The 15,536-nt window shown below is 44.3% G+C and overlaps 1 protein-coding gene across 1 annotated transcript in view; it reads right to left on the minus strand.

Annotated features, from left to right (window-relative positions):
• Nucleotides 1-15,536, minus strand: part of zranb3 (zinc finger, RAN-binding domain containing 3) — a gene marked incomplete at its 5' end in the record, with an annotated part of 55,895 nt that overhangs the window by 39,466 nt on the left and 893 nt on the right. The window contains 8 exons of the mRNA XM_080527220.1: nt 198-317; nt 2,110-2,229; nt 7,742-7,876; nt 9,593-9,764; nt 9,986-10,071; nt 11,010-11,241; nt 11,631-11,809; nt 12,066-12,084. Coding sequence (XP_080383346.1) covers nt 198-317; nt 2,110-2,229; nt 7,742-7,876; nt 9,593-9,764; nt 9,986-10,071; nt 11,010-11,241; nt 11,631-11,809; nt 12,066-12,084 — 1,063 coding nt within the window. The remainder of the gene's footprint in view (nt 1-197; nt 318-2,109; nt 2,230-7,741; nt 7,877-9,592; nt 9,765-9,985; nt 10,072-11,009; nt 11,242-11,630; nt 11,810-12,065; nt 12,085-15,536) is intronic.

Genomic DNA, 15,536 nt, shown 5'->3' on the forward strand with positions numbered 1-15,536 from the left:
CCTTTATCCAGTACAGGGGTGTCAAAAGATATGGCCCATCAGGTAGTCCCCCACTGAATTAATGCTGAGAGATGTGTTTGATACTAAACCCGAGGTCTAATCAAGGGTGTCCAGATGAGGAGCTGGACAGCGGTACTGGGATGGTCTGGTTGTCAATGCTCAGCATAGTGGGAACCAGTGGTGGGTGTGTACAGTACCTGACCAGCAGCTTGTATGCTGAGGATCGCCACGCGGGTGTCGGGGTCATTCTGGAACTGGTGAACCAAGTGGATGCGCTCAGAGGACGGGACACTGCCGTCGATACGGATGTAACTGGTCTGGGAGGGAATGGGACAATTGGAAAATAACAGAATGTGGCAGTTGGAAAACAACAGAATGTGGCAGTTGGAGAATATCAGCACTGATTAAAATGTACTACTTCACTATCACTGATTCACACAAGTAGTTGTTAAAGATAATTGGGTCACACTTTACATTAAGTTGGAACCATATACCTGTGTAGTATCTCTGTAATAACGGTGTTATATTAACATGTTGTTACACAGTAGTATATTAACAAGTGCTTTGTAATTGCAAAGTAATGGAGTCAAGCATTTTGTAAAACTATAGGCCTACAAGCAGAACGAGCAGTGTTCGGGGGCAACTTGAAGTAAAGCGTTGATTGAGTAGACCCCATGATTTTGAAATAAGCAAACACTTTGGTGAGGTATAGAGACGAATAACATTTTACATTTACATTTTTGGCATTTAGCAGACGCCTTATTCCAAAGCGACTTACAATCAATACATTTGACTAAGCAAGTGAATCATCAATCCACCAGTCGTAGCAGGAAGAATAATCCAGCTCAGGCCCCAGGGCCATTGATAGAAGGAAAAAACCTTCTTCTATCACCTTCTTCTAAACCTATTTTATTTTATTATTATTTTTTTTTAAAGAAAACAATTATGTTAATTTTTTCTCTCCTTTTTATAATGACATGTAGCAAACCATTTTGTCAATTCCTATCCACACCGCTCCCATACGCTGCTAGACACTTGTTCTCTGATATCGTGACGTTTTAACAAGCTCTCGTTTAGTCATTCCTCTGCGGTCTCGCCTCTGCTGCTCTTCAGCGAGGCAGACGTTCTTCTCAGCTTCTTTATTTAGCCTTCTTCCTGTTAATTGGTGATTATGAGTCTGAGGGTGGGAGAACGTTCACATTAGAAGGTGTGATCACATATGTCTGTCTCGACACCTCTCCCTTCCTTCTCACATGCCTGCCACTGAGCCGAGAGAAATCTTTGCTCATGAGTTGTGAAAGTGGCTCGAAAAAGAAAACTCGGGGGAGAAAGTGTTATCAGTTTTCTACGAGCAGCACGGTGTTTGAGGTGTGTAAGTAGGGTATGGGTATCATCATCATCGTCATCATCAGTGGCTGGTGGGTGCATAACACAAACCCGAACGACCGCATGCAGCAATGTTAAATGAACTATCAACATCTGTGCTCAAACACACACACTCAGCAACACGCATGGTACTGTCTGACTCACTCCTCGGTCTTCACTCAAGTCATTGTCCCAGCAGGCCTGTGAGGACATCTGGATCCACAGTCAAGCTAATTAACACGCAGAATTACGTCAGATATACACGCCATTTTCGCCTCTGTTGAAGGGCAATCCTACAGCTCGACATTCCCTCCCTCTAAAGAGTGCCGCACGCCACTACAAACCGTGTGCAAAGACCATTTTGGTCATATTTTACCCTTCACCTGCATAGTACAGTAGTGAGACAGGTATTTTGGTAGGTAATCAGCTCCTACCGTGAGCCTGTGACAGAAGGCTGGCTGTGGCTTAGGATGTAGAGTAGGCGTCTAATGATGGCAAGGTTGGCGGTTCGATCCCCAGCTGGCCACGTGTCGAGGTGTCCTTGGGTAAGACACTGAACCTCAAATTGCTCCCAATGAGCGGGCCAGCGCCTTGCATGGAAGCTTGCCACCATCGGTGTGTGAATGTGTGTGTGAATGGGTGAACGAGAGGCCATTGTAAAGCACTTTGGAATAAGGCGCTACAGTATGTAAGTGCAGTCCATTTTAGGGTGATGAGTAGGAGGTTGTGGGCGGTGGTCGTTACCTTGGCCTCGATGACAGCCTCTGTGCATGCCTGCAGCATGGTCAGGTGATGCGCAAACACCAGGAACTTGAGCTTCTCCGTCTCCAGCATCATCTTGATGTAGTCCTTCACCGCGCCGGCCTGGGAGACAGACACACACCATGCACCACGCACTGTCAATCAACTGCCTGCTAAGAGGAGGATCTACAATTATAAGGAGGATGTCATTTACATTTTGGCATTTAGCAGACGCCTTTATCCAAAGAGACAATTACATTTGTCTAAAGAAGTGAATCATCCGTCCATCAGTCACCATAAGAAAAAGTAATCTATGCTAGGGCCAGGGGCCATTGGCAGCTACAAAGGGGGTAGTGAGGATGAGGAGGTCTTTAGGAGGGACAGTTAAGATGTAGCCTGAAGAGATGGGTCTACAAATTGTGCGATCTGCATCCACCTGACTGCATCGTTGATGGCAGCAGGTGGAGAAACATCAGCTTTCAATGTGTGGTGGTACAGTACAAGCACCATTTAAGAGTGAAAGAAGATCTGGGCAAAAAGCTGTATTGTGCAGAGAGCCTTGTCGATGTCGAGAGAGAGAGTAAGCAAAACTATGTCAGTGCTAGTTAGTCCTTAAGCATCCGTTCCAGTCCTGTCGAATGTTAATTACAGCCATGAAATTAGTTATTTTGTAACATTCTGCAGAAACTCATCCCTATTCACCAGGGATATGATTTGTAGGCCTCTGAAGTTTTTTCCTATATCAAAATATGTTGAAATATCTTCTGAATGCACTGAAATATTCTTGAAGGCCTCCTGCGTACAAATAAAAAAGTATTCTACAAAGTGCAGTGAATACTGAATACATTCAACCAATGTATTATTCAGTATCTGACTCGATATTTGAGCCATGTACTCAGTACCATACAAAAACGATATCGACATGACATTTACAATCACAGCCAGGCCCAAACCTATACAAAAAATAACACTCCCTGAACTGATACAGGCTAAAAAAACAACAGGAAAAAGATGAAATCGTCTAGTACTAGAGTTCTCATAATCCAAATCACCATGTCTCACAGGTAGGAACAGAGAGATCCCTACGGAGTCTTCTCTAGGCTCTACCTGTCTTCTCTAGACTCTACCTGTCTGAGGGTGACAGCTCCCTGGCGCGGTCACAGACGCAGCCCGTCCACCTGACGACCTGCACTCTGCCACCCTATTGCACTGGCTTGGCGGGACCGGCACTGATAATTACCACGTGGCGCAGGGGATGGGGGGGAATAATGAAGGTAACCCGGCTTCTTCTATCTAGCTCTGAAAAGTACTCATTACTGGTCTGGGTTCTGCCTCTGCAGAGTTTAATTAGCGCACCCACTTCTTTCCCCTCAGAAGCAGTGTTAGCTCTCTTTAAAGTCCAGCATCAGAGGCGTACCCCTCCTGGGTAATTGGGAGCAGATGCTTGGTTTCGGGGGTAAAAATACCCTGTCGCCAGGCGTTCATGCTTCACAAGTTGACATAGATGTGTGGACTTCATCAGCTCTCCAAAAAAAGTGTGGAGAGTGGAGTGGCCTGGCTGCCAAGCCCGGAGAGCGCATAGTGGAAATGAGGCAGTATAACATCGGTGGCTTTGTTGACCGTCCTTAGGACACCCTGCTTATCATAGACGCCTGACCCAGCCCCGGCCGGTTCTCTGTCCTGTTACATTTAGGGCATTTAACGTTTGACGCCTTTGTCCAAAGCAACTTACGACAATGAAAAAAACCGTTGATCAAATAAAAAAACTAGTACTTGGTGAAGATAAAACAACAGTAACATATTGCAAACAGGGTCAAAATAGGATATAAGACCTGACAAAACTGTTAGGATCACGCGCCACACTCCTCTCCAGAGGCACACAGGGATTCAAAGCTGATAACAGAAAAAAAACAGTCTGTGATGAACTCACAGCCTCTGCCTTTAGTGTGTGGGTTTGACTTTCATATTGTTTGTGGCAAACACGCTTTTGACTTCCACCTCACTCATAAGTATCCAGCTGGCTTCTTTCATTGAACTTAAAAAAATAAAATAAATAAAAGAAACACATAAAAATGAGCGCAACGCTCCCTGTGTTGCCATAGTAACGACTTGGGGCTGTGGAGAGGTTTAGACAACAAGAAAAAAATATAAAGGCCAGTTATGGCTGTTACAGCTTGGTCAGAGTGCATTCGCTGGCACCCCCCCTAGGTTCGTTACCATGGCAATTGTTCTCTCACGTGAATAATCTGGAGGCAGAGAAGCGGTTACTCGGTCCACAGAGACCTGTTCATGTTAACCTGGAACAATATTTCATGCACAAATGTCTACATTCACCTTTGTTGTTGTTTGTGGTGCTGTGTGAGCTGCTGTAACCCCTTAATTTCACCTCAGGGATCAATAAAGTACCTATCTATCTATCTATCTATCTTTCTATCCATCCATCCATCTATCTATCTATCTATCTATCTATCTATCTGAAAGGTGATCTAAGTAAACTAGAAACCTAGTTTCAACTCGCAAGCATTACTAAACCTAGTTTAAACCTTCAAAGGCTGCGCCAACTGGGTGTTGAGGGCACCGCACTGGACTGGCTCACCTCTTACCTCACCAACAGACAACAGTTCATATCCCTCTCCGGTCACACCTCCACCTCCTCCTCTGTCACACAGGGGATCTCCCAAGGCTCAGTCCTCGGCCCGCTGCTCTTCCTCTGCTACATACTCCCCCTCGGTCACATCATCCGCCAATTCAACCTGGACTTCCACAAAATCCACCCAGAACCCACCCCTCAGTCACACTGAAAACTGCATATCTGCAATAAAAACCTGGCTAACCCACAACTTCCTCAAACTCAACAGTGACAAGACAGAAGTCATCCTCATCGGCACCAAATCCACACTCAATAAAATCGGACCCATCACACTCACCATTGAGGACACTACCATCACCCCCTCCCCCCTGGCTCGCAACCTTGGCTTCATCCTGGACCCCAACCTCTCATTTGATCCCCACGTCAGCTCCAGCTCCCACGTCAGACCTCCTACTTCTACCTCCGAAACATTGCCAAAATTAGACACTGACTCTCCCCCCCACTGCTGAATCCCTCATCCACGCCTTCATCTCCTCCCGCCTTGACTACTGCAACTCCCTACTCACCGGCATCACCTCCCGCTCCATCCATAGACTTCAGATGGTCCAAAAGTCAGCTGCCCGCCTGCTCTCAAACACCCGGTCCCGTGACCACATCACTCCTGTCCTCCACTCTCTCCACTGGCTCCCCATCAAAGAACGTATCAAATTCAAAGTACTGATCCTCACATACAAAGCCCTCCATAGCCTGGCCCCCCCTTACCTGACTGACCTCCTTCTCCCAAACCGCCCTACCCGTACCCTCCGATCCTCATCCACTGTTCCCCTCATTGTCCCACCCTCAAAACTCAAAGGCTTTGGAGACCGTGCCTTTTCACGAGCTGCACCCCGCCTCTGGAACTCTCTAACTCAACCACTCAGAGACTCACCCTCACTCTCCACTTTTAAATACCACCTCAAAACCTACCTGTTCTCCCATGCATATAAGCTCCCCTACCCCTAACCATCTCCCCTAACCCTGCCACCCCCCTCCCCCCCTGGACATTGCTGCATTACTGTGTTCCCTGTTCGTTAACTCTGTGTTCTATGTGCTCATGTTATCTGTTGCTTGTTGTTTCTGTGTTTTCTGTTTTTCCCATATTGTCAGCGTCTTTGAGCCTCGGAAAAGCACTATATAAATACAATGAATTATTATTCTTATTATTATAGTTTCCAGAGCACATTATTAACCCTCGGCTCAGAATCAATAACCGTCAATGAATGAATGAAAAACAGATCTAGGAATAGACCTACATGAACACTATAAGGGGTATCTACGTACCGTATATCTTATATAATATACAGTACCAAGACCTATGGATGGCCCAGATAGTGACAGTGAAAATAGGAGTGGGGAATTGATCCCTGTCACTATTTGACAAACAATGTTATTAATCTCCAGAGACACTCAAGAGGAGATGAAGCCCTCCTATGGGGTCTCCCAAGCCGGGGGGGGGGGGGTGTCAGCAGGAGAGACACATCGAGGCTCTGCATGTTGTGACGTCCCACTATAATAAATGATGACCCGTCTCCCCCTGACCTGGTCCTGCCCCGGCCTTACTTCCTCTTAATGATCAGTGCCAGGTGCAGAAAAGAAAAATGGACAGAAAACATCAATAGGGAAGTCTAATATAGGTATTTTATTTATTTATTTACGCACGCACGCACGCACACACATATATAGTATATATATATACAGTATATATATATATATAATGACCTGGCAACCCTTCACAAACAAACCCTAAACAGTCAAACGGTCACATAAAAAACGGCACCCCAGATAGGACCTTGAACATTAACCAGACCTATTTTATTGTCTACTGTATTTATAGAAATGTTTAAAAAATATATCATTGCCTTCGCCAGTAGGACTGAACAGAGACGTCACACTGAGTACTGATTGATGGATTGATGGATTGATGGAAAGACTGATGATTGATTGGCAAATCAAACATGGTTTATTGTTTTGTAGACGCCTGAGAGAGTTTCCTCACGAGGAAAAAGTGTCATTGTCTCCTTTTTTCTATTGTTTTACCAGTGCCAAGTACGGCTCGGCGATACATACCATACCTTACCAGATCAGGACCTGCTACTCAGACTCCAAATAGCAGACCACCTTATCAATGTCTGTCACCACTGCTGTTGTGCTATGGATTAAACTGACAGACAGCAGACTGACTGATACTGACTAACCTGACAACCCACTACGCTATTGCAGATTCATCCGTCATTTGGCTGGCTTATGTAGTGTTGTGGGTGTTTCCTGTGTGTGATTTGTGGAGCATTATTCTTTGATGAACTGGAGCAAACTGATTTAACTGTTAAGCCTTTTGATGAATGAACAGGGTGTGTTTTTTTCTTTTTACTCACGTAAATAAATCTTATCATCAAGGGAGGTGAATGTGTGGAAAACAAACGTGTGGCTTACTTGAATGTTTATTTTGTGATGTTTTGGGCCATTGGTGTAATAGACAAATAATCTATGTTAGGGCCAGGGGCCATTGGCAGTCATAATGCTAGAAGACTAGAAAGAATGTATTTATTGTCTTTACAGTAGAGAAACTGTACAAGGGCGTAGAGGGGATGGAGAGGTCTCAGGAGGGACAGTTTAGGTGTAGCCTGAAGAGATGGGTCTTTAGTCTACGGTGGAACATGCATTCATGAAGAGGATATTCACTGTTCTTATATTTCACAGGTCCTTTGCATGGTTTGACTGACAGACGAGAACGGCCCCAGGCATATACTATAAAAAAGGAGGAATGACATTCCCTGGTCTTAACAAACAATCCACTATGGTTCTGCTGATTTATCTGTTATTTTGCTGTCTTATGATCTGGGGAACATTATTATTTTATGAATTGTAGCAAACGGTTGTGCGTAAGGTCTTGCACAAGCCTTTCTATAAAAAAAAAGAAAAAGGAGAAATGATGAGTCCCTGGTAGGCCATGTCTGAACAAACAACCTCTAAATTGTAAAACCGTTTCAGTGTGGGGCTCCGCGTTACCTTGGCAATGGCTGTCTGCTTGTACATGCGTGTAACAAGCCCCATGACTTCTGTGAAGGGGTTGTCCGTGGCCGAGACCCCCGCTCCCATTGTCCTCATTAGGCTCTCCCACTCCTCGAAGCTGGCGCAGGCCTCCTGGAAAAGACAGGAACGAAAAAAAAGAGAGGTTTTCTTTACCCCCCTTTTCCTATCTGTTTGAGCTTTAAAGGGCAGAACAATTAATGGTGCTATGAAACGTGCCCTACTTTCCCTCAGCTGGAGCAAAAAAAAAAGCAAAAAAAAAGGAGACAATTCCCAAAGATGCTGCTCCTCCTACAACGTAACGTCAGTGGGTGTCTATGTCGGTCACATGGCGCGCCCAATTATAGCAGCGTTGTGACAACCCTGGGTTGAAGATGGAGAGCACACTACCCCAAGACAATAAATCAAAGACAGATAGTTTGCTCTCAAGGTGAAACACAAGGAGTATTTAAGTTAGAAAGTCAGGGAATGATGGCGGCCGGGATTCAAGTATGTAGTCCTAGTAAATGACTAATACACACTCAATACAGATACAGGAGGATTTGAACTGAAGGACAACAGATTTGGAGATGTAGACAGTTACAGCTTCTATTGAAATGCAAAAATAAGCACATAAAAACAAAGACATCGATCCATCCTTCCATCCATACATTCATTCCTTCATTCACGCAAAATAAATAAAAGCAACATCGTTAATTAGCGAGCCAGAGGAGTAGGAGGTGCGTAGGCAGAGGTGAGCTTGTGTGTGTGTGTCTGTGTATGTGTATGTGTGTCTGTGAGCGTTCGTGTGTGTGTGTGTCTGTGCAAGTGTGTGTCTGTGAGCCTGTGTGTCTGTGAGCGTGTGTGTGTGTGTATGTCTGTGAGTGTGTGTGTGTGTCTGTCTTTGTGTGTGTGTGTGTGTGTGTGTGTGTGTGTGCGTGCGTGAGTGCGCGTGTATGTGTGTGTATGTGCGTGTGTGTGTGTGTGTTGACAGCGGGTGATTTATGGTGCGCAGCAGCAGGTGAGGGCTCTTTGTACTGCTGGGAGGCTGGCAGAGAGTGGGGGAATGTGCTGGGCATGCATTCCTCTGGCTGACAGAGAGAGAGAAAGAGAGAAAGAGAGAGAGAGAGAGAGAGAGAGAGAGAGAGAGAGATAGGATGAGTTCTGCTCCTATGCAGCCTCATTCCTCTGGCTGACAGAGAGAGAGAGAGAGAGAGAGAGAGAGAGAGAGAGAGAGAGAGAGAGAGAGAGAGAGAGAGAGAGAGAGAGAGAGAGAGAGAGAGAGGATGAGTTCTGCTCCTCTGCAGCCTCATTACTCCAGGTTTATCCATCACTGAGGGCACATAGAAACTAGCTCACTATCCAGCTCACACAGGACGGACTTCCTGGACTACCATGTAAAGCCCACAGAAAATAGACACATAATTGAATTAGAGGAAGCATAAGCCTTTGTTGTTGTTGTTGTTGATTGTGATTTCTGGAATGTATGAAGGAACATCTTTTTTTTAAATATCCTCTACTGCTCAATCTATTCAATGACAGAGAAACGCACACGGCTGACGCTTGAATATTTGCTTTGATAGTCAGTATACATACAGCGAGACGATCGGCAGAAAAACAGGCCGAGGATTAAATGAAAAGGGCAAGAATTAAATAAAAAACCCATATGGCCATGCGAGATAAAAATGATAATTCGTGTAAATGGGATACGATTTCCAGGCAACAGAGGTTGGGAGCGGGTGGGAGGGAAGGGAGAGAGGGCTGCAATAATGAGGTGATATATTTAGCCGCCTCAGTCTCTCCGGCAGAACCGTTGCTGTTGTGGAGCCCTCTCCTCAGAGTACCCAGTACCTTGGACGCTTCTTTGGGCAGGTCAAAGGGGATGCGCTGGCGTACTTTGGGGGGGAGCTGGGTGAGCACTTGGGCCTTCAGTCGGCGGATCATTATCTCACTCAGACGCTGGTGCAGCTCCTCCAGGTGTGACGCCCCGCGACAGTCCCATTGTCTCCGGTTCCCAAAGAACCTGGCAGGGGGAAGATAACGCGCGCCTGCGCTGTCATTACACCCCAGCGTGCACACACTGCTATTCCTCACCACAATATTCTACCGTCTTTTCAACCGTTAATACTGCAATGTGGCATTTTCAAATAGGGTCTGTTGGTATGTGTGTGTGTGTGTGTGTGTGTGTGTGTGTGTGTGTGTGTGTGTGCGTGTGCGTGTGCGTGTGAAGTTGAAGGACATTACCTGTAGTGTGCATTACAGAATTTTTTGGCAAAGTCTGTCCATGTTCCAAACCTCCTTGGATAGAGGGCATCTATCTGCATAAAGAGCTGTGGAAATATGTTGTAGAAAAATGATACAGGAACACTTCACATTGGGGTCTGTGTGTGTGTGTGTGTGTGTGTGTGTGTGTGTGTGTGTGTGTGTGTGTGTGTGTGTGTTTGGGGGGGTGAGATGGGATGATAATGGCCAATTATTCAAATCCTGAATGTCCTACTCATCTGAATAATATAGGCACTGGCTGTTTAAGGCAAAGCATTGCACGTAAAAAAAAAAAGTCTCTCTGATTAGCGGTTTAGTATAGAGATGCGTGGGCAGAACGAAGGCAGGTTCTCAATGGCATACTAGGCTTTGTACTGTACCGTATACTTTAGAGGTAGTGTATGAAGTGAGGCGGTGTGGGTTTTACAGGGTTTATTATACTGTAAAGTCATCGCCTTTCCTTAAGCTTTATTAGGCTGTAGGTTTAATAAATACATGTGCGAATGAAATGCCTAATAAGCACAGAGATCCCTTCCTATTCTTCAGACAGATCGATATTTGGGCCCACAATTCAGCTTTTTTGTAACCTGCCTCTGTTTATGGATTGTGCATAATTCTGAAAAAATATGGAAACAATATAAATGGCCAAATAAAACTGTAATTCCTCATTGAAAGGGCACACATTGGAGGGACATGCCAATATAACAAGACTAGAATAAAGGCTTAGCAGGACTACAGAATTAGACAGACAGAATTCAGGGCTGTTTGAATAACTTCAAACCATTAGTTACAACATCACATAACACACTGAAAGCCCTGTCTACATAATCATGTCTTTTGCACTATGCCAACTATTTGCATTATCTTAGAGTTAGATGCCAAACTATGTTTCGTTGTCTTAGTACTCCAATGACAATAAAGTTGAATCTAATCTAATCTAATCTAATAACTGCATATACATTGAACTGCGAGTCTGGGTTGGTGTGAGTGCAGGAGTTTGGGTCACCTCCTCTGGACGTCCCAAGGCTGGTGTGCCCGTTAGTAGGATGGCATGCTTCGCATTCTGGATGAGGGGTACAAGAATCTTGCTCCGCGCAGCATTCCTGGACTTGAGGTAGTGAGACTCGTCGACCACCACCACACCAAACTTCTGCCTGGTCAGGGCTTCCACTAGGGGGCGTGCGTCTGTGGTGAGCAGACCGTAGCCCAGCACCGTTACCTTACACTTGCTGATGCCCCTGTACAGTGTGCAGCAGATACATTGATTTAGTGTACCTAGTGTATGTTCAATCTAAACATCAACGTCAATCAAACTCCTTAACCTGACCAGATTCACCTAAAATTATCGATTAATGATTCCTAAAAAAACTGGTTCACATCTTGCATCAAGTGAATTTAAAACTCTGAGAGTCAGAGAGTACAGGTCAGAGTACAGGTCAGAGTACAGGTCAGAGTACAGGTCAGAGTACAGGTCAGAGTATAGGTCAGAGTACAGGTCAGAGTACAGGTCAGAGTACAGGTCAGAGTACAGGTCAGAGTACAGGTCAGAGTACAGGTCAGAGTACAGGTCAGAGTACAGGTGTGAAGAGTCAGAGGCGGAGCAGACAGGCAGGACAAGATAACATACGTGGTGTCAGTCTTGCTCTCCACCAGGTTGATGTCCCCAGGGTTGAGCTCCGGGAGCCATCTCTCCATCTCCTCGATCCAGAGATACTTCAGAGACGAGGGCACCACGATGAGGAGGGGCCACTCCTGCCGGTAGGTGTAGGCCACAGCGATGGCCTGGACCGTCTTTCCAAGACCCATCTGGTGAAGCAAAAAAAACAAGCCGCTGTAATTGCCTGGCTCGACGGTAAAAATTGCATATGACGTAGAGCCTTCAGGAGACACAGAACAATAGATTCCAGAATGATCTCGTGTCAGAAATGATTACAAGTGCTAGTGACTGCTGCTTTAGCTCGAGAAATTTATTCAGAATATGTGTCGGAACGGAATTTTATTTTTAGAAAATAGATTTTTCCCCCAGACTGTGGGGTTGTCTTGGTGTTGTGTGCTTGCTTACCTCATCTGCAATCATACACCTGAGGAAAAAAAAGGGAAAGAGAATTATTCAGAGTGAAGGATATTCTCTTTTTTTCTTTTTTCTTTTTTTAAAGCAGACTCATGTTTATTAACAAGTAGTGGTGAGTGCCCCTCACCACTACGTCTTCTAAAGACACCCGCTTTCCCCTATACTGTGTCCCTAAGAACTTCTATTGCCCGCCTTGTACTGTTTCTGTTTCTCCAGTGTAAAAAAACAAACAAAAAAAACTAGATTTTAGAAGAAGGTGATAGGAGAAGGTTTTTCCTTCTATCAATGGCCCCGGGCCTGAGCGAGATTACTCGTCCTGCTACGAATGGTGGACTGATGATTCTCATGCTTAGTATTCAAATGTATTGATTGTAAGTCGCTTTGGAATAAGGCGTCTGCTAAATGCCAAAAATGTAAATGTAAATGAAGTGTAATTCCGTCTAATCTGCATCTGCATCTGCCTCATTGGGAGATAATGACTCCCACGGGCGTGATTAAATTAGTCTTTAAGAGCACACATTATGTCAAGGTCAATAACATAAAAGAGATGAGTGTTGTGAGAGTTAATGCCGTCATATCTTATTTGCCTTGCGCTTTCACTTTCAGCATATACTTTACAATCGTAATAGACTCATCTCAGATATGAAATTAATTAATGATTGCACTGCAGTCTCATTTAAATCAAAATCTACAGTCTGCCAACGTTTATTTTATTTTTTACAAGACTCGCTTAAATATGGGTGATTAATGTAGCCTATTCATTTTGAGTGTTCCTGTCAGCTGAAAACAATACAGCCACTGCCATTCAAAATAATAATAACATAGCTTCCCCCTTTTTTGCAATTCTAAGTGTTGCAGTGATCCTCATATTAAAGCTGACAGTTTTATTATCTCCTTCCTCTCAAGTTACAAGCTCATCCTGTTTCCCTCCACCCATACCAAAAGAAGCTTTATCCACACCTCACCTAAAAGATTTAAACAACAAAAGGGAGCACCAGCCTTAAAAAAAAAAAAAAAGCCTTAAAGTATATTCACACACATAATACACGGCCCTGGTCTAATATAGATGACCCCCCCCCCCCCACGCCCCCTCTCCCCCATTGTTTCCCTTTCAGTTGAAGAGCATGATTAATGTGCACCTTGCCACGGGTGTTTTTTCTAATTGCCTGCATACTCGCTCAGCCAGCGTAATGCATAGACACACAATGGGACACACACACGTGCACGCACACGCGCACACACACACACACACACACAGGCTCAGGCAGGTGCTTGCCATTTCTCAGCACATTAATCATTCTTCTTTAAATAACCTGACTTCTGCCAGACGGCTGGCATCCTGCAGGACGCTCCGCCACTGTTGCTTGACAACAGCATGAACAACTTTTTAATGTTATCTCCGAAGCCCACCAGCTGGGGGGGGGGGGGGGGGGGAGTAAGCGGATGTGCTCTACCTCCAGGGATGGAGGCGATGGCTTTGACCTCTGCGCGCTAATCTTCTTCTTTTTGCCTTATCTTCTTATGAATGTGCACAGAGAGGGGCTCATACAACACCCATGCTCTATCAGAGTGTAAGGTACTCAAGTGGGGTTCCTTTCTTTCTTCTAACATGGCGGCCAAACTACTTAAAAGGGAAATCCCTACTGATATCCTTATCTTCCTGTTCATAGGGTAAAATGAGAGTTAAATGATCATGATCAGGAATAAAGTCATATATCAAAAATCTAGGATCATTAAGCGAGGTAATTATGCTAGCATGCAAATAGAGCCATTGATATTCCTCTCGTTTACTATTCAATTCAACGCTGCATGATGAATTCGTATTTCGTGCCTCTATAATTCATGTAGAGACGTTGTTTCTGCCCGGTTTGCCTCAGAAAACGTCTGGCTGAATTTACACCACTATCTCAACTTCCAACTGGGCTAGGAGCTCCATTCTGCTTCAACATTGTCAACTGCGTTATTGTAGAATTCAATTGGGAGGGCTGCTGCTGCAGGATCAGTGAATTCAATCTGAGTTGCCCCTTGAGCGAGTGGAAGAGTGAGACACATTTTGTCACAAGGTGGATACCATGGGATTGGTATGTAAGACCATTATCACTGGGGTGAGAAAATTAAATCTGTCTGGATCCAGACCTGGATTGTTTGCTTGGACAGAGTTACAGCAAGGATCTGACAGTGCTGAAACCACCACCACCACCACCACCACCACCACCACCACCACCACCACCACAACAACAACAACAACAACAAACAGGCTATTCATCAAAACCTCACAATTTCATGTCTCCATGGTTAACGTATGATCTTCCGCCCACGGTGTCTGGTGTGTGAGGCAGACAAGAACATCTAATGTGCAAGGTGACACACAATACTACATGTGACTCATTACAACTGAATCATCAGAGCAGCTGTGTGTGACCGGTGTTGGGGAGATGGAAACATCAGCATGTATTGATTTTTCAGAGTACTATGAAGATTAGGGGGACAGCAACAACAACAACAACAACAACAACAACAACACTGTATGTCTATTGATCTCTCTTAACGCTAGCATAGCAATCCTAACAAGTTGCCCCAGCAGTCACTGAGCTAGATGGAAAGTGATGTAGCCCACTTTACAAGACCTAATTCAAATTCAAATTGAATATATAAACAAACTAGCTATCTGTCTGTTGGAATGAAACAGAGAGTTGACAGAGACTACATTATCATAATGCGGATTTGCCAGGTACATTTAATTTGTATAATATTACAAATTGAATTGTCTCCTTCACAACAGCTTATTGGTGGGAGAAGGCTGTTGATGCAGTCAAACAGCCTTCTCATTCGCAGAGTTATTATAGATTTATTATAATTAGAAGAGTTATTATAATTAGTAAACAATCATGAGTGGTTCCTGTTAATTTCTTTTTCATTCGTACAGGCACGGCAATTCCATGGTAACAGAATAATGGCTGGACTCGATTTTTCACTCTCAAGTGTATGCCAGACAAAAACCCTTCATAGCAAATACCAACACTATGCACAAGGACTAGCCTGCTTCTAGCAATTCTAACTGAAAACAAAAAAACATTTAATTTGAGGACTGTGCATAGTAAATGTTTGATCTCAAAACCAAACTTTTGGAGTGTACTGCCAAAAAAGATAATGCTTCACTGTCCCATTACTTATGTAGGGAGCTAAAGCTAATACTTTTTTCTGGGAGATGTTTTCTTATGTTTGACCAGAGGTCCTTTGCTTATCCCTATTCTTACTGTATGATTGTTAAGAATTGTATTTTTGATTTAATTTCCCAAAAGTATTGTAGTCCCATTCATTTGGAACCCAATTGGATATGCTCTGATGAATTTCATATTTTGGTCCTCCTGGGTGCTTTTACATGTAACTGCCCTACAAAGTTTGAGCAAGTCAACCTCCCAAAATCAAAACAAATTATCCAATTGATTCCCTTCTAAAAAT

The sequence above is a fragment of the Nansenia antarctica genome, assembly GCF_963989245.1.
Source record: "Nansenia antarctica genome assembly, chromosome: 3".
NCBI classification, from domain to species: Eukaryota; Metazoa; Chordata; class Actinopteri; order Argentiniformes; family Microstomatidae; genus Nansenia; species Nansenia antarctica.